The sequence below is a fragment of the Daphnia magna genome, linkage group LG5 (genome assembly GCF_020631705.1).
Source record: "Daphnia magna isolate NIES linkage group LG5, ASM2063170v1.1, whole genome shotgun sequence".
Lineage (NCBI taxonomy): Eukaryota > Metazoa > Arthropoda > Branchiopoda > Diplostraca > Daphniidae > Daphnia > Daphnia magna.
This window is the reverse complement of record NC_059186.1, coordinates 10,322,206-10,341,015: the sequence shown is the minus strand read 5'-3', so window position 1 is coordinate 10,341,015 and position 18,810 is coordinate 10,322,206. Positions and strand designations below refer to the sequence as shown.

Below are 18,810 nucleotides of genomic sequence, written 5' to 3'. Positions count from 1 at the left end.
TGAAACATCGTCGATTTGTTGACGTGGGAAGTTGGAAACTGTCAAAAACAAACATACCGTGGATTAAAGTGGATCCCAAACGTTCATCTTTTACGAGTTGTAGAAGATCATATTAAGAACACATACCGGTTTTCGAATTTTACAGTGATGGCCCAAGAGTTGTTGTCTTCAAACATTGATGGATTGTTTGAGAAGATGAATCTGGATGAGATCCAGCAAGTGTTGAGAAAGATGAGAATTGAAGTGGAGAAAAAACGAGAAGACCTTCGGGTCACAGTCGGGTACTATAATCACTTAATATGTCTAGAATATGCCAACACACAAGTTGTTTTCCTGTTCTGTTACAGGAGTCGCTATAGAGATCTCATTGAGGCTGCTGACACCATCACAGAAATGAAGAAAACGGCAGAAGAAGTGTCTGAACATCTATACAGTATGGAAGACAAGTTAGGATCGTTGAAACATAGGCAATTACTTGGCTTCCAAACAGACATCTATTCATCAGAAAAGCAAAAGTATTACTTTTCATTGTTTGTGGCTTTCCTTACTTATGCATTTTTTTTCCATAGACAAGTTTTAGAAGCCAAAAAGGAATGCAGAATACTTGCAGCTCAGATAAAACTATTAATGGAATTACCTGAAATTATATGGAAGCAAATAGAAGCTGGAAGTATTTGCCCAGCAGCCCAAATTCAGCAACTTGGATATCACCTTCATACTGGGCTGAGTGTTGAAAGTGGACTTGGTGGAAGTGCAGCAAATATTCAAAATTGGTTTCCTGTAATCAACCAACAAAAAGTTGCATTAGCTTCTTTTGATGACATCATAGTAAAAGAATCTACTAATCATCTAATGGAAATTCAACTGACTTTAGAGGTTCAATTATTGTGTTTTCTAAAACTTGTCACTTGTAGACCTATAACTTTATCAAAATCATACATTTTCAGAGAGCGACTGATAGCTGTTGTGCGCTACTACTCTTCCGCGGAACAAATTCCGCCCAAATGCTTTCCGATTTTTTAAAATTTCGTTCGGAAACCATGAGATCCATAATGTTGCAAAATGGCATCAAACAACAATTGCAGAGCTTTCTTCAATTTATTGTTTCGTCTTTTGCCACAGTCCACGCCCTTTTTGTTGGTAAGAACCACTATCAATTCTTCCAAAAGCAACTATTCAAATCGTTTTTCCTTACCAAGAGGGCTTTCCAGAATCCAACTTGCCACAAGGCTTGCTGTCAGAAAAACTCAAAGCGACTTGCCAATCGCTTGCGTCTCCTACGGTACAGATGCTTTCGCTAACTCCGGGATTCATTCGCCAGTTACCACCAATTATTACGGAATTTCGGTAATTCGGCAGAACCTTTAAGAAAATGTGGATAGCAGAGTTATGTAACGTAGGAACTGAAACTATCTTAGGCCATCGATCAAAGAACTGTGGAGTCCATTACCTATCAGTCATATCCGCAGTGAATTTCAAAAATGGTTTCATACCATCCGTGACGTGATCCCTAAAGAGCTGAACCAGTTACTTAGTTGTGTTTCCCACATCAAAACATTAGCGAGTCTTAGAGATCTGGCTTATAATACGCTCCAAGTAAATTTGTTGCTTACCCGTTTAATCTGCTGGCTGCCCTGGAATAATACGCATTTTTGTAAACAGGCACAACCCTTCACAAACGAATGGAGTGAGCTGGCACATCGCCTATTCGGTTCCGATGTTTGCCTCTGGGAACAATTATTTGAGCCAGCGTTTGTAGAAAAAATCAGTTCGATTATTCAAGGCAAGCTGGACCATACCCTGGAAACTGTGCAACAGTCGATTGAACAAAATTACGTTAATTTTGATTTGAAAACCTGGTTATGGGCTGAAACAGCTAGTGACTTACCCCAGTCAGCTACCTCCCTTCCAAACACAAGTGGTACGATATGCTTAGTTTGAATTAGTCTTCACTCGATAAATTTTTTTTCTATCTATAGGCGTGTACATGAAAACACGATGTTACATGCCTTCTGTCCAGCAGTTATGTGGTCTATGGGACCAAAGACTAGCAGTTTTACGAGAAGATCTGGCGTACTACCAAGATGAAAAGACTGAGGATTCAAAGTTATTTTCTCCTTTCAACAAATTTGGTAAACGTACAAAAATCAACGAGGCACTCGAAAAATGCTGCATACAGGCCGTTCGCAAGTACTACTAGCCATTCTGCCATTTTCTTTCGTAATTAAACAAATCTATCTACTTTCTGCACAGGTTCGTTTCAACTTTGGACGGAAAAGATGATAGCCGCATTATGTTCGCCATGAAAGTCACCATTGGTATGAGTGATCTTTGCCCTCAACTGAAACTTTGCTTGGACACGGAGGAGGTACACAGGAAACTTGAAAGATTATTTTTGGTTTTTAGTTTACCAGCAGTTGTTGATAGCGTGGCGAAGCAAAATCATGGAATTCGCTCGTGGAGTTCTTGCGTTGCTCGGCACTGGATCTGTTTCACGTCTGGAAGACAGACTTGCTCACGTCAATGGAACAGAATTTGGAAGGCCAGTTACAAATGAACTCAACTTCCGATACCCTAAAATTCACACCGGTTAGTTAAATTTCTTTGGAAAAATAAATCTCGTCTTTATGCGTGAAAAATCCACATTCAGATGTGGGATGAGATTACCATTCAAGAGGAAGCTGAAAGTGGCAGTGCTGTGCAATCTCAAATCAGAGTTCCCATGAATCCAAGTTTTCCGCTGCAGCAATCCCTTTTTGGAATGTGCCAAGAGATCAATCATGTCGGACCTCACGCCATTCCCAAGTAAGAGATAAAGTTTCCTTTGAATTACAAATTATTTAAACCCATATTGGTAATGTTGCAGAAAAGCGCAGCTGCATTTGATGGAGGACACTGCAAGCTCGGTTTTGAAATGTTACGAAAAGTATGTCTCAAGCCATTCGACCACGCTGTCACAAGCAATAGCGCTCCAGTTGCTCTTCGACGTTCGTTTTGTCGGAGCTTTTCTTCTGGCGAGAGATAACAAGGTATAATTATGAAATAAATATTTTAGCTAAAACGACTTTTCTTAATTTATATAAATTTTTACTTCAAATTATTATTATTATTTATTTTTTTTTTACCTTTCACAGCTCATGCAGGAGAAAGCTCGCAATTTGTGTGAATCCCTCGAGGGACGAGTTGATCCCTTTGATCTCGATGTCTTTAATCCCCACGTTCAGAATCATGTGAAACGAGCAGTTCAGCGTTTGCAGGTGCGTTACTTACGCAATCATAGCTGAATCTTTTATGTTTTCTCATTTGGTTTTTTTAACGCTAGTTTGTCTTTGGCCCACTCCTAACCGCTGATCGACACGCCATTCTATGGGCTGCCCGCGTAGCCAATCCAGTCGGTAGTACGAAACCTGAAGCGCCGTCTGTAGTAGGTCTTGTTTCTTCGACGCCACGTTTCCTTCCCCTACCACTGATGAACCAGCGACCACCTAATATTGATGGCAACAATAGCATTAATAAATTGGCAGAGTCTTCATCCAAAGCAGACATAATATCAGTTAATCAGGTACCTTGTGCGTTTAGAGGCAGATTTTTTGGATTCAGTATTAATGTTTTGTGGAAATTCGCTTTCCAGAGAAAATCCAAAAACAAGATTGACACAGCGGCTGCTAATGCTACTAGCACGGCTCGATCCAGTGCTGCTGCCTTCTTCGGAGCCATGAGTTCCACTTGGGGTTCCAGTATTTTTGGTGGTGATAAGTGATTTGTTACACCAAATGTTATAATAAATTTTTTCCTTCCAATTAAAATTCTAATCTGCCACTGAAATGTAATAAACTATACCTGTGTTGGTGAAAAACTGGCATAGCTTGTTAAATGTATTGATTGCGAAGGTTATGGGGTTAGAAATTAGTAGAACGAAAAACTGAACAATTCATCTTAATGTGAAAAAATAAGCAATAACGATTGAAAATCACTAGTGAAAAAAACGAATGCAAAACGAAAAGAGACCAACTCGGTCTTGACTGAAAAGAAACAATAGTTTGACTGAAACAGGTTGAGATAAAGGTAAATTTTAAAGAGGAAATTGTACGACATTATCACTGTTTTTTCCAGATTTAGCTAATTCGATAACTTGCTGAAGTACCTGCTCAACTGGGCGGCGTGAGAACAAATTTTCCAGTGCGTTCTGGTCATCGACGATGAAAGAGAATAGTTTTTTTGTATTCGCCTGCAAACGCTGAGCAAGACTCAGATGAGGTTGCGAGAAGGGTTCCTTACCAGAAAAAGTACTCAAAAGGTTAAATGTTGTTCAATGTCCAAGTATCTAACAAGTAAAATCAATACTAACCTTGCCACACTTAACTAATACAGACTGAAGGACCATGTCCACGCTGTAATTTGGCCAACCAAAGCTACGCATCGCTTCGGGATCTACCAATAGACTTAGCAGCTCAATTATGTTGCCTTCCAAAGAACGAAACTTTTTATCAATGCTGTACAAGTTTGTGTTAAGATAAACTACCTTCTAAAATGCTGACATCGATTAGTTCCTCAACCATTGCAAACGTTGCGTCCTGTGGTTCGCTGGCTGTCTGAGTGCTGCAACTGCTAATGTCAGTGGTCAAGTCAATCAAAGCAACATCGGCAACCTCAGCTGCCTGTTCTGTGAGCGGCCTGCCATCTGCGATTTTTTTTTTATCTTGGCTCATCTGTTTTAAAGCCTGTTTATGGAAACAAGAGAATAAGGGAAAAAGTAGAAGATAAAAACAAAGGAAAACAAAAGTAAAGGTTAAAGGTTTCCTAATGTTCCACTAAAAATTTTATGTCAGTAATACCTCTAATGCTTGATCGGGAGGCATGCGGTGTTTAGCACGCAGGTGACGCAACAGACAGTCTCGCCTAATATAAGTACGAGAACAATGAGTACACTCGATGGGAGCTTCCTAGATGCAAAAGAGTAAACAAGTAAATACCAAAAGAAACAATTTTTCTAAACAATGAGAACACAAGAATAGCATGTGATAATTTACATTGAAGTGCGTCATATAATGAGCTTTCAACGACTGATTCTTTTCAAATTTCTTAGGACACCTGTCACAGGCATAAGGATAACTGATTTTCTTTTCTTCTGCATTTGATAAGGGTAGATCTAGTATGCCGGGGAAAGAATGCAAATTATCTAAAAACAAATGAAGCTCCACTTTTCCCAATACGAACCCACAAGTTGCCCATTCGCGTCTTCATTTGATTTTGAGTTCGTTGAATGCTTTTGCTTGTAATGCTTTTGAAGTCGCCAGCGCCGCTTGTAAATTCGATCACACACCGTGCATGCAAATGTTTCACTTGCTAAAAAATAATAGTTTAGTAACAAGTATATTGAGAAAGACTGATAAGATTTACTCACATTGATGTTCTTTAATTTGGTGATCATTCAAATGGGTTTGTTGAATGAAAGCCATACCGCAGCGACTGCAAATATAGGACTTAATAGGCCTCTGCAAATCGTGGCTACTCATGTGGCGAGCAAGTATATCCTTTGCTCCGAAACGGGCATCGCACTAGATAACATGAAATTTTTTTGCTATAATATTTAAATGTTGTCTTAAACTTGAATAGGATGCTATGTTATAGCAAACATTGAACTACATAGCTCCAGATTTAATGAAATTATTTCACCTGCGGGCATTGAAATGGCTTTTCGTAATTGTGAATACGTATGTGTTTCTTTAAGGCAGCGTTAGAACGAAAAGTTTTATCGCAGTCATCTCGGGTGCAAACATATGGACGGGAGCCTGTGTGAAAGTTGACATGGACCTGCAACTGTGTTTTTCCTGTGAACTCTTTCTTACACGTTGGGACAGGGCAAGGCAATTTAACTCTTTGTCTTGCTATGCCTATGTGACTTTTAACATGTTCTCGCATATTGTCCTTTCGAGTAAAATGCTTACCACAATACTATTAATGCAAGAAAACATGTAAGATTCAAGTAAGAAATATTTATAGTGAAAATGGCAGATGCTTACCTCGCACTCGAACTGATTTCGAGGAGATCCGTCACAGCCTCTCTGCTTAATGTGACGAGTCATGTGAAACTTGCGACTAAAACGGCTTCCACAAGTCCTGCACTCATATGGCTTCCTAACTTTGAGCAAAAAATAAAAAATAAATAAATAAATAATAGCAAATTAATTTAAAAAATAAATATTATATCATGTAAATGAGACTGGTAAGGCGAGATTAGATTTAAGTTACTATCGTGGGTAAGGAGATGGCCGACCAGGGCTCTTTCACTAGGAAGAACAAGTGGAGCATTGAGGGCATTTGCGTCGTCGGCCACTAGGAAGACGATTTTCAGTAGGTGACTTCAACGCATCGTGGAGTGGTTCTTCCGTGGGCTGAACCGGCAGCTCATCGTTAGGCGGAGAAGTAGAAACAGTTTGGGCAACTGAGATTCTCTGACTAAGAATGAGAAAATATTAATAAAGATTTTGTGTCATTGAACACAGCCTTTACCTTTGAATAACGTTGTTGTTTTCTTCAGATACTGATGTAGTTTCAGCAAATGAATTATTCATGCTGAAATTCATTGGTTCGTGCGAAATCGTCGTCTCGACGGTCACCGGTTGCTGTATAACAGCTTTTACATTATCTAAAATGTAATGCAGAGAGAGAAAGAGGGTTTTTAACACAAACATACGTTCGTTTTAATAAAACTAATATACCGTAAGACGACAGGTTTATAGGTTGGGCATCCAAACAGCAAGTGGCAAAAGTTGTGGCATCGGTCTCTACAGCTTCATTGACTGAAAGGGATTTATCCGTTTTGGCTCGTGCTGTTTCACAGAATCTCAAGTGCCGTTTAAGTCCACCGGCTGAAACGCAACAACGATCGCATGCAGGACACGTATGCGTTGGGTTATGAGTAGGATTGAGAATAGGATTCACTCTGCTGGCCTGCTGGGGAATCGGTCTAATCGGAAGCTGATGTTGTTGACTCTCGTTTGGCACAGGGACAAACGAGTGCTGATGACTTTGTGGCACGACATACAAATCGTTTGGGTATGCAGAAGAATGGGGCGCAGGTAGATGCTGGTTTACAGTTGGAGAGTTTACTGAAGAACGCTCAATATCTAATTCATACGCAGACCCGTTGCTATCGTACAAAGTTGGATCGGGAGGTGGCGGTAGATTCCGGTAATCGTGCACGTTGGGCTCTGAATGATTATTGTTCTGCTGAAAGTATAACTGAGACCAGAAGTTAACGTTCGGAAAATGTGAATAATGAGAATAATTGATTTCCGGATAGTGTGGCCAAGCAGAAGCAGCAGGAAGAGTAGTTTCAACCAAATCCGTGGATGCATCGCAATTGGGGAGCACGTTGCGATTACCAAAGGAACCGGGCGCGCTGTAGACTCCACTGATGCCGCCATTAACGAATGGGTATTCTTCATTATTGTTGTTGCTATTACCGTTGTCATGAGCTCTGTAAAAGCCTGGATTGTTATTGTTCGTCGCACTGTGCACTGAAGTATAGTACGAATTGAAAGCTAACTCTTCATGCTCGAACCCAACTAAAAAGGGTTAAGGACGAAACAATAATCAAAAGCAGATCAAGACTGAATCAGAGTAAAATAATCTTACTCTCAGGGATGAACTGGGGAAAAGATAACTCGCTTCCATGATGATGAAGCGATGAAAGGTAACGGTTATAATGATCGTTGTTCATGCCAAGATGCCCCTTATCACAAACAGCAATAAAGAAAATAATAGGCAAGCTAACATAACTGAATTACGAACCACGTGGACACAGTTAATACAGCATAGAAGCAAATTCAGTCAGCACAATAATGATTTACAACGTGTTCTTACCTTAACTAAAGGGGAAGAGCCGAAAAGCGTGGTGGGAAGGGAGAGAGAACGATATTCAGGCACAACCTTTCGACGGGGCTCGCAGGAGAGCAATGAGTGAGCCAACGAGGAGCACACAAAAACAAGTTTGAGGTTGGGAAGACGAGCTTTCCGGTTTTTGGCCTCTCAGCGCATGCGACCTTGACAACAAAATTGTAGAAAACCTAGGTCACTTGTGAAACTTAAAACTCGTTTTAAAAATAACAAAAATCAAACACACGGTTTTCACTCAACGTTTGCGTTAATTTTCATCGTTATCGACCTAATTATACTCGCTTATTTCAGATCAACTCCTTTGGTGATGTTGGAAGAAAGCGAGAGTCATTTCCCGCGCACTGCCAAACACGTGCGGGATACTGCGATTCCAACGTCAACGAGTAGTAATGGCTGACAACAGACTTACTCATTCGAAACCCTGCCTCTACCGTTCATGGGGCCGAAACTTTGTATTCCTTTTCTTTTAATTTTTCAGTAAACAGCGTTATTTTTTTAAGCCAATCGATTTACAAGTTCTTATTTATTAAATTGATTTCAAAACATTGTAAAACATCTTTAAAAATACTTAAACGTTTTACCGTTAAAAAACACTCGAGTACAAAAAAAAAATTTTCGCGAATAACTAATTATTCGTAATTACTTGCATTAGCAGTTACATATAAAAAATTATACTTAATCATTTTTCAACCTAAGCCACGGAAATGGTGGGAATGTTCGAAGTCGGTGAAGTTCGAACATTACCTAAGATACGCCATCTCTTAGCTGTTTTCAACGCCTTGTTTGGTGGTTGTACCAATGCGCAAATATACTCATGCTCATGGCTATTGGCTAAATAAAATGCTCCCGCGTGCCGCGTCACGCCTCACGCCGGATAAGGTTATTTCTCAACTTCCGAATTCTCACGATTTCTTAGGTCAGCAGAAAAGCAAAAAATAGGCGGTAATGTTGCATCTAAGATGATAAATGATCACAAAGTCAAAGATAGCAGCTTTTGTATCACTTAACCGATGCCATTAGCAGTAGATTCGTATTGAGATTTCCGTTTCTCCTAAGAATATTGACACTTCATATTTACATCCCGTTAATCTGCTCTCTAGCATTTTAAGAAATGCCATACTTTATCTGTAAAGTTAACCTTGCTGTTTTTACTGAAACGTTAAATGCTTGAGGTAGGTATTGAGTAAGATTGCCGCGTTCAACAATAGAATCTCTCACATTATTCTATCACTATAATAGGAATAGTTAAATCGGTACCGATTCTTGCCTGGCAAATAGCCTGGCAATAGCCGGTGTCACCAACGCTTTTATCCCAAAACACCTTTTCTATTACAACCAGGTAAAGGTGGTGCAGGTGCACATCTCATGTTTTCCAACCAAATAACCTGAAAGTAACAGGTAACTATACTTAAAGTAATATTCTAAAGCACCCTTTTTAGTTGAAACATAGAGGCACTGTGATGCAATACATCACAATTTAATGTTTTCATTTTTATGCAATCTCTTTTTCACACACACATTTGAAAAGGTAGAGCAAATACAAGCTCATAAAAAATCAACAGACACTAACACAGAGTGTTTCAAAGAGTCCATTTCATAGGTGAGCCATAAATGTTGAACCTAAACAAAATTGGTGATGTCAAAGGCATATGTCACTACAAGATGTTGCATCCTGCAGACTGGGTCTTTGTTACTTGTTGAGGCTTTGACCCCTCAGCAACTGATTGCACAATATTGGCAACTTCATCGAAGTCCGGAAAAGCATTGGTGCTTAATTTGGAATGGATTAACTGGTCATCCACCATGACTTCAAACGAAGCTGTCAAGAAAACCAAAGAGAATGATTTATAAATAAGAACCAACAAGTAAAATTTGGTCTGAGTTACTTCTTCTTCCTACATGGCCTTCAACCTCCGCTGAAGGGACTTTGGCTTGAATTGTTTCAGCCAATTGCCCAAAGCGGGGACCATAACCTCATCCGCCACTGTAAAAAAAAATTAAGTGTTATTATTTTTGGGTCTAAAAACATTATCTAGGTAATTTAGGGATCATACCAGTACTCGATGTTTCACTTTCACCATTTCTTTCAACACGAAATTCGACTATTTGGGCAGTTAATCGAAGGCAGTTCTGAGCTTTGACAACTTCGTATTTCCTATTTTCCTTACCTAATGCATGCCTAATGGGATGACTTCTCTTGTCTAGGGTGTTGCCAGGCAACCATGTTCTAATTTGCCGCTAGATGGAAAACATGTGACTTCCTTTCCTTCCTCCCACCCCCGATTGCACATGACTACGATAATGACACCTGTCAATTCCCGATTCAAAGGAATTCTGTGAGTAGTAAGGGTAATTACTGGAATCGCTTATCAGTACGAGTTACAAAAGAGTTCAAACTCCAAGCTTCAACTGAATCACAGTTAAGTTTCAGTCATGCAGTCTTCATCTTCCAATATTGTCTCAAATAACTGGGAGGAAGTGGATAGGAAAGAGATTACAAATCTTGTAACGGAAACAAACGGCCGAAAAGAAAACGTTTTACGTGTAAAAGAAGTAAGCTGAAACTTGTGTGGACTTCTCAAACAAATGTTTTATATTTTATATTCTATTGGTATTTTTACACAGATTTCAAAGTATAATAAACAAGTGTTCACGTTGTTGTATGAAAGATTTTTATTTTGAAACTTAATTAAATCTCTTCCACTTTTACAAGGATGTACTTCTTCATCACTTGGATATCAGCATAGTAGAGGCCGAAAAGCGCATAAATGGACCATTGACACTGAAAGAATACTACTCTGTTTACCTAATCGAGACAAAGTAAATTTCTTTTATCCACTCTAACATTGCTGCAACGGATCTAAATGTTTGTCTTGTTTTTCATTAGGGCTAATGACAAAAATTGGAGAGGTGGACTTTCTCCTACTGGTTCAGTATGGAGACGTTACAGTGAGTTTGAATTGTTAAGGTTTCAGTTGGAAAACAAATATCCAGAGGTTATTATTCCACCTCTGCCTGAGAAAAAGGCATCATTTACTCGACAAAATCAAAGCAGTGATAACATCGATCCTGTGTTCGTCGATCGTCGAAGAGTAGGATTGGAGGTATTTAAGCTAGTTTCATTTATTGGCAGAAAGTCCTAACTAGTAGTACAATATAGAACTTCCTCTTACGCGTTGCCTCCCACCCCATTTTATGCCACGACCAAGTCTTGCTCAAATTTCTTCAATCAGATCGCGAGTGGTCAGATCTTGATGTAAATGCAGATGGTGGGAAATATGTTCAGCAGGCAGAATTCAAATTGAAATCAATAAGTACCTCTTTGAGATTGAAGAAACCTGATGATCACATCGAAGAAATACGACACTACAGTTCAGAATTACAAGTAATTGATCTAAACAGAAAATAGTAATAGATGTGTTGTAACAGTTTTATTACCTTTCAGTCATCGTTGGGAAACCTGTTGAGGCTTCGTGTCCGTCTCGCCGATCGCCTATTTGCTATTCACAAGTTACATGCAAATTATGGAAGAGTTTTTAGTGAATGGAGTGCCTTAGAGAAAACAATGGGAGATGGTTTACAAGTAACGATTGTTTTTAAAGACTGTTCTGTAAAAATACTTTTAAAACACTATTTTCCGCATGACAGAAAGCTGGGCATTACATGGATTGTTACGCTGCTGCAATTGATGCACACATGGAAGAGGAAGATATAGTGGCAGATCAGTTGAAAGAGTATCTTTTCTATGGTCAAGCACTGCAAGGACTTTGTAGCCGACACCAAATGGCCCAACTCGAAGTCGAAAAAGCTGAGTCTCAATTGTCGATGCAGCAGTACAGCAAGAGTAGATCTCTAGGTCAAGATGGTTACCTTACTAAGCTTTGGGGGAAGTGGACTGGAACAACGGAAACTCCAGATGATCGTCAAGCTAAAATCGAAACTATAGAGCGTAATATCGACGAAGCTCAAGTTCTAGTTCAAACCGCGTCTACTCAACTTAGGTGAGGACTTGCAAACTGACTAAAATTATGCCGTGAGTAATTCACGCAAGTCTCGTGTGAGATGTAATTAAATAACATCTTTTTTGTACCGTGTAGTCAATTTTCCAAGCGAGCTGCAAATGAGGTTGACCGCTTTCATCAGCACAAAAACGCTAATCTGCAAGAATCCATTGGCCAATTACGTTATTCTTCAAATGAAATTGTCAAAATTGGTAAGCCCTTAAATTCTTGTGTTTTAAAAGAGATATTGTACACTTTACGAGTTGAGATCGCGAAAAAGCTAAACAACTCGTAAATAAATGTAAGAGGCGTTGCATTTTGTCTCACCGCCTTTTTGGGATGTTACAGGGTTTGCAGACTTGGAAGCATGTCAAGGAAGCCTTGGAAGATCTGCCTTGAGAACTGATTATACATGCTGAACTATTCTTTCGTCTGTGATTCTGTCTCGCCTCATAAAATTACTTTTTCAGCTGATAATCTTTAATAAGCGATTTGTTATAGGAGATATTGTCTTTATATTCTCTCAGCTCCTTTTTTTTGCCCACTTTTTCATTCCTGATGTGTTCGTGTGCTCTTCTAAACTGTCTAGCCTTTGATATTTTGTCTTCGATGTCATCACAATTCATGTACACAGATTTACCGCAACTCTATAATTTGGCTATTTGTTAAACTTCATGTTTGAACAGTGTAGTGGCTTTCGTCGGCTTTCATACGTTCAGGGTAGACAGCAGCGTGTTCCTTGATGTGACGTGTCCACCTTTTCGGCCCATACAGGGAATTGTCTGGAAACTATTGGTTTCTCCACTTCTCGGTTCTCAAAACACAACGTTCCAACCTCGCTAACATAATGTGTGGCTACGATTGGAAATTGTTCTGCCTAGGTTATATTTGAAATGAATCGGTATAAAGCACAAAAGAGGACCACAACATTTTGCCCAAGAGGGTCAGATTTATCTTTGTGAATCATTAGAATTGGCTTAATCGCAAACTTCAGAGAAAAGAGTTGGTTTGTCTCTGTCGAACCCGTTGCTGATTTGAAGGCATGCCAACACGCTGATCGTTCCCGATGTGGTACTGGCGTAACACACACCGCTTGAATGTCCGGCTCGGCGGCTCCGTACACGCAGGCTAAAATAGACGATGTTAAGAGAATTTTGTTGTTGCTAGACATTGGAGCAGCTAGAGGCAAGCAGGGAGAGAAACACAAGTCCAACCATGGGCCGAAGATACACAAGAACGTGACGGTAGTGGGTCCTATCTTTGTCCCGTATGCTGAGCAAGAAGAAATCTCCGTTTACGTCTGCTCCCCCCCCGACGTTCCACCCGCCCGCCGCCTAGTTTTCCAGTATGTGGACTCTCGTCACCGACAGAGGCGTTGCCAAAAAGCTTCCGCAGTAGCTCAACTTGTCCATTCGACTCCTAGCTGGAACTAAAATTAAATCGCCTGCGCAGCGAACGGCGGGGGAAATTGAAAAAAAGAATAAAAGAAAACTTTGCCTTCCAATTTTTTCTTGCGTCTAGCATCCGATATCTGTTTTCACGTTTGTTTTCCTCTTTTTTGGACGTTTTTTATCGGTCAGACTCCATTTCTGCAGGATTTTGTCCACGACGTTTCAAATGAATTCACCTGAAAAATAAAAACAAGAGAGCGAACAAATGAAACATTATTGATTTCGTTTAAATAATCTGTTAAATTGCATTACTTGATTAAATGGCACCAACATAACAATTATTTACCTATTATTTAGCTTATAATCATACGACGATATCGAGGCGCAAGTTATTGCATTGCTAACTCATGAAATGGCGCGTGTTAAGACAGAGAGCAAAAATTAGCATTGACCCAAATATGCAATGGCAGTTAAGGAAGTGTGTGACTCTAGAGACGTACAGAAGGAGAGGGAGGTGCTGCATTGAAATATAAAAAGCAAAAAAAAAAAGGTAAAAAACGAGAAAAAACAAGCGAATGAGGATCGCAGGGAGGCGGGATCGATTGGAAGGCCCTCTAGTTGCGGGTATAAAAGAGGAGTGAGGAGGCTGCCCGATTGCCTTAGTCTCTCCGGTGCCCGCGTTTTGTGGATTTCGAGTGTGATTTCTTCCTTCAGCCTTACAAAACCCCTGCAGCAGAAATGGTGAGACAACTCAACTTTAACCCACAACACTTGTTTATTCTCAATTTGATTAACGAGCCTTTTAATTACCTTTGTCTTCTTTCTCCGTCATCAGGATCTGAGTGCTCGCGACATTGAAAGTAAGCGTTTTTTCCTCATCTGTTTACCGTATAGTAGCAACGCCTAAAAATATGCCCCAGCTCTTAAGTTAAGCCAATTGTTCCATCGACAACAAACGCTCGTGCGAAAGGATTGCGATCGAAGGATTTCGAATTCGTAAAGAGGAAACGGAAGCGTATCCAAGTATGGTCATCATCATCTGTGCTGAAAACAGTTCCGTGTGCTTATAACCCACACACACACACACACACACACAGCACAGTCAGTGTGTAGATCGGAGTGTGTAAAAGCCTGGCGTTTGCTTTGGCACCGATCGGGTCACGATGCTAAGTTTAGTCGGAGAGGGACTGGTCGGGTGAGGAATTAGTTACCAGGAGAAAGGGTGGTCATGGGGGTGGTTGGGTGGATGGTTGGTATATGAGTCGACTGGATTCCATCCTTGCACAATCTATTTTTACACGTCTTCTGCTTTTTCTTCTTCTATACTCTTCCACTCGACGTCTTCTAGCTATTGCTGTTGCTTTACCAAAAATGCCGTGGTGATTGTGAGATGGTTGCGCTATTACTCCATGACGTTCCAGTTTAGTTGCTTTTTTGTTCACTCCATTTGCGGAAGCAATGATTGGCAACATTCCTTTCAAATTCTTTACCGCGTATGAATTCAAACAATCTCAATCGATTTTAAAATGGCCAGCAAAGAGTTTTGACTCTTCTGAATTCTTGCTATTTGAACTATCCATTATTGATTGTGAGTTCCATTTGGCTAATTTGTTTTCCCTTTTGCAATCAGGGGGGAAATTCGCCTTCTCCATCTACGATTTTGAGGGTAATGAGACTATGGACATGTTCTACTTGGGAGACTGTCTCCGAGCTCTTAACCTAAACCCCACCCTGGCCCAAATCGAGAAAATGGGTGGCACAAAGAAGAAGGGTATACGTTCATACTTTCCTGCTTAGTTGCTGATGTTTCTTTCACGAACGATTCTCGTCTTACAGGAGAGAAGAAGATCAAGGCTGACGAGTTCTTGCCCATCTTCTGCCAGATCAAGAAGGACAAAGATGTCGGTACCATTGAAGACTTCATTGAGTGCATGAAACTCTACGACAAGACCGACAACGGCACAATGGTCTTCGCTGAGCTCCAACACATCCTTATGGCTTTGGGTACGTTAGATGTCTCTAGAAAATTTGATCAAGGCAATTCATTTCAAAATGTTCTTTTTTTTTTTTTTTTACCCGACAGGTGAGCGCCTTGAAGATAAGGAAGTCGATGACATCCTGACTGCTTGCTGCGACCCCGAGGATGACGAGGGCATGATCCCCTACAAACGTAAGTTATTGTCATCCATGAATGCTACTTGATATCTTACTTCACAATCCAGTTTGAGCCTTTGAAATTCAAAGTTAGTGTAGAATATTTTGTTCTTTTATGACACGTCGAGTGGTAAAATTTGTGCGGTTGATACAAAGTCTGTGTTCAAACGAGTTAATCAAAAACTCGTGACCAAATCCACCATTTCCACAAGTCCGGAATCCACCTTAGCCGACAATTTTGCTAAATACATTTAGCAAAACGTTGAAGGCTGGATGTTTGCCCCACAATTGAAAATCGTACTTAACATTACGATGATACCCTTCTTTTTTAATAGCGTTTCTTACCCGAGTTTTGGCCGGACCCTACCCCGAAAGTCAACAATAAGTCAATATACATGTTACGCCTCTTCAACCCTACCCTTCAACAACAAAAACAAACAAACGCAAACAGTTACACATCCATCAGGTTTGTGGTGATCCTCAAAGTCGTGCAATTCAATTCACGTCTGCTGCAGCTCCTTCACTTAACCGCCGCTCACTCTTTTCCAACTGCACTCAATTGCTTATACGTAATTTTTAGTTTATTACTAACATCAACAGAAGCTTTCAACACAATTCACGCGATTTAATTTTACGGCAACAATCACCTTAAAGTAACTTGATAAAGACAAGTTCATGTGATGGCAACTTAACCATTCTTTTAAATTTTAGTTGGCTGCCAATGGCTTGAGCTTTTGTTATGAAAATTAAGTTAAATTACCATCATAATAATGATCCATTTTGATTTTGCAGCTTTCTTGGAGAAATTGATTGCCGGTCCTTTCCCAGAACAGGAATAAACATCACCTAAAACAACAACGCCCAACCGTGAATAAAACCGCAAAAATTTCTTCTTATCACAACCACCAGTTGCCAAAAGATGGATTAATTATCACAAAATAACCAATACAACATACAATGACAAAATTCTTTTTCATTAATTTAACACATTTTGATTACGATGTCTCCACGTATTGCCTTGTTTGTTTTCTTTTTCTTTTTTTGATTTGGGAAGGGAATCAGTAGCAAGGGTCGAGGGAAGGGCGTTATGCCATCAGTCAGATCAGCTTCATTGTTTTGTTGAGAATTTTTCTTGTAAAGCGAAGAAGGTGAAAGAAGAAATAAAACTTTAAAAAGCGTCTCTGTACTGTGAGGGGGGATGTGGAGACTTTTGTAACAGCCGGAATAAAGTCATTTGTGCATGATTGTGACTCTTGTGTGCGTGTGTGTGTTCATTTTTTTCGCTCTCTATTCTTAAAATGCGTATAGTATTATTTTTAGTCGTTATTCTTTTACTTTTCTGTCCTCTTGCTCCGACCCTTATTATTCTGACCCATGACAAGCAAAAAGACTATACCTGATGTCGGCAGGTTAGTGATTGAAATGGACAGACACCCAAATGCCTGATAGAGAATAATATTATAAATTCTTGAAAAAAACAAAAAAACAATATCAAGAGTCATTCACTTTACACCTCACACAGCTATACAATTCAATCGTACGTTTAATTCTTAGATTCTATTTATCTTCTTCAATCATCTTAGATCCAAGTTCAGAAATAATCCCCAATGAAAAGTAATCGTAACGCAAAATCACTACTAGAATTATTGCTTAACCTAACATCAGCTAACCACTAACAGGTCTTAATTTTTAAGCACCGAGTCAAGCGATTATACCATTTCAAAATTGTACCTTTTTCCGTCCACGAAAAGACCCAGAAGAGATCATTTAAACGTGCGCCTGCCGTAATCTGAAGCTTGCTGGATGCAGAACACGCAGATGATGTATGTCCGGAACGCGGAATTGAACTGCTTCTCTAGCGTGTAGATGGCCCCACATCCTTCCTGGAGAAGGAAATGTTCCTTCACATAGCCCCCTCCAAAACGAAGCAGTAAAGAAAAAGAATCCCGTAAGACCTTCTGTAAAAATGAGATATAAATCATTGGCCGCATTAGATGGGACCCATTGTGATGCCAGGGAGAAAGGCAAAATGTTACCTAATTATAAAAAAGATAGGCTTGATTAAGGCCGAGGAAGATAGGCCCGCATTACTGCAGTTTCACCTCTGTAGGACCGTCAGAAAATCACGGCTGGAGCTCCTGCTTTGTCTAGTTGGTTGCATCCGTCCCGAACGTCTAATTAGTTTTCTGACAGGTTAGAAGACGATTTACCGAGGCCAAAAACAGATTACCACATTTCTCCTCCTACGGAAAATTACCGATTTCTTTAATAATGAAACAGACCAATAATGTATCAATTTCTTCAATTCTACGCCATCGTAAACTGACATTGCCATTTTACCACCATCACCGATGCCGATATTCTTTTGTGACACGCACACAGCTAAACGGATGATGTCGTCTGGATTGCCTCAAGATGTTTTTGCAACTGGCTTGAAGCGGAAGAAACGTTAAGCGATAAAAATAATATTTACGTATAGAAATGGATCGCATTTCTTTCTTTCCCGTTGTGGGAAGGACACATCAATTCCAGATGAGACCACGCCTAGAATATCCTACTCTGTAATCATAAGAGCTTACGTTTTATTTTTTCCCATTGCTGGCCGTGGCTTTGCATTGTGTACATAAAGTCTCATCTGTTTGATGACGATGTTCCAGGCCCACGACACTCGTTGGAAAATCATAAAAAATATTCAGCAATCAATAATCCTTAGCTAGTGAAACAGACACTCATAAATATCCAGCCTACGTAACAGCTTTCATGCAAAGACCCGAAATAAAGGCAAAGAAAGATAGCGATAACAAAGATGAAGAGGCTTTTAAATGTTACTCACCGGTGGGCTATCGCCATCTAGCAGCTTGATTAGTGAACAACTCCGCCCAGTTTCTGAGTTCCACGTCGTTGATAGATGAATAATCTGGCTCTCTTGAACGATGTTAAATTGCAGTATAAAAGGCTATAAGGTAAACAAAGCTATAATAACCCTGACAGATAAATGAGCAATCACAGGCAAATGATTAGTGCTCATGCGCAAGCGAAACGACACGCAATATAGCCACTAAAAACGATCTGATGCGCTACCACAATCACTGTCACTCGTAATTAGAAAACACACGGCGTGATTACTTGTAAGCGTAGATGAGCCGACGCCTTGGGTGCCGTCAGCTGATGACGTTGCAAACGACTCACCGCCCTTTGCCTTAAACGTAACGCCATAATCACTGAACTCTAATAGCCTCAAAACCGTCGACAACTATAGATATTGCCTTCTGGCGACCGTGTAATAACACTAATGGATTTCACGGATTTTTACCATTTCTCAGCGGGTGATGAGTACCAAACTTGGCCTATAACGTCGAAAA

The 18,810-nt window shown here is 40.0% G+C and overlaps 4 protein-coding genes and 1 long non-coding RNA gene across 6 annotated transcripts; 3 read left to right on the top strand and 2 right to left on the bottom strand.

Annotated features, from left to right (window-relative positions):
- Positions 1 to 7: 7 nt before the first annotated feature.
- On the top strand, positions 8 to 3,862 carry LOC116923171 (conserved oligomeric Golgi complex subunit 1). The gene is made up of 15 exons (XM_032929646.2): positions 8 to 281; positions 348 to 515; positions 570 to 876; positions 948 to 1,140; positions 1,200 to 1,347; positions 1,419 to 1,596; positions 1,663 to 1,921; positions 1,980 to 2,190; positions 2,254 to 2,368; positions 2,428 to 2,589; positions 2,651 to 2,805; positions 2,867 to 3,029; positions 3,135 to 3,257; positions 3,323 to 3,562; positions 3,632 to 3,862. The coding sequence occupies exons 1-15, from the start codon at positions 148 to 150 to the stop codon at positions 3,758 to 3,760; spliced, it is 2,685 nt and encodes an 894-aa protein (XP_032785537.2). The 5' UTR covers positions 8 to 147; the 3' UTR covers positions 3,761 to 3,862.
- Positions 3,846 to 7,726, bottom strand: LOC116923170 (protein suppressor of hairy wing). The gene is made up of 13 exons (XM_045174538.1): positions 7,642 to 7,726; positions 6,723 to 7,571; positions 6,514 to 6,649; positions 6,253 to 6,362; positions 6,024 to 6,142; positions 5,677 to 5,955; positions 5,405 to 5,558; positions 5,218 to 5,346; positions 5,031 to 5,149; positions 4,836 to 4,943; positions 4,523 to 4,721; positions 4,349 to 4,464; positions 3,846 to 4,273 (listed from the first exon to the last, which is right to left on the bottom strand). Exons 1-13 carry the CDS (start codon positions 7,724 to 7,726, stop codon positions 4,073 to 4,075), a joined length of 2,604 nt encoding a protein of 867 aa, XP_045030473.1. The 3' UTR covers positions 3,846 to 4,072.
- Positions 7,727 to 9,676: 1,950 nt separating this feature from the next.
- LOC116923178 lies at positions 9,677 to 10,116 on the bottom strand. The gene is made up of 3 exons (XR_006646752.1): positions 9,957 to 10,116; positions 9,789 to 9,886; positions 9,677 to 9,721 (listed from the first exon to the last, which is right to left on the bottom strand). It is a non-coding gene; the product is annotated as an uncharacterized LOC116923178 (long non-coding RNA).
- A 67-nt stretch (positions 10,117 to 10,183) lies between these two features.
- On the top strand, positions 10,184 to 12,556 carry LOC116923175 (sorting nexin-4). The gene is given in 9 exon segments (XM_032929650.2): positions 10,184 to 10,455; positions 10,616 to 10,722; positions 10,790 to 11,006; positions 11,063 to 11,287; positions 11,348 to 11,485; positions 11,551 to 11,903; positions 12,000 to 12,072; positions 12,074 to 12,115; positions 12,252 to 12,556. Coding segments are annotated over 9 exon segments (1,326 nt in total). The 5' UTR covers positions 10,184 to 10,335; the 3' UTR covers positions 12,303 to 12,556.
- Positions 12,557 to 13,901: 1,345 nt separating this feature from the next.
- Positions 13,902 to 16,698, top strand: LOC123472332 (myosin light chain 1-like). 2 transcript variants are annotated; one of them, XR_006646751.1, is made up of 7 exons: positions 13,903 to 14,035; positions 14,130 to 14,154; positions 14,925 to 15,065; positions 15,131 to 15,298; positions 15,378 to 15,464; positions 15,784 to 15,914; positions 16,241 to 16,698. XR_006646751.1 is itself a non-coding variant. In XM_045173723.1 (6 exons), exons 1-6 carry the CDS (start codon positions 14,033 to 14,035, stop codon positions 16,285 to 16,287), a joined length of 471 nt encoding a protein of 156 aa, XP_045029658.1. In that variant the 5' UTR covers positions 13,902 to 14,032; the 3' UTR covers positions 16,288 to 16,698. The 2 variants fall into 2 exon arrangements, 1 of the variants encoding a protein (XP_045029658.1); XM_045173723.1 differs by lacking the exon at positions 15,784 to 15,914 and having other exon boundaries at positions 13,902 to 14,035.
- Positions 16,699 to 18,810: the final 2,112 nt, after the last annotated feature.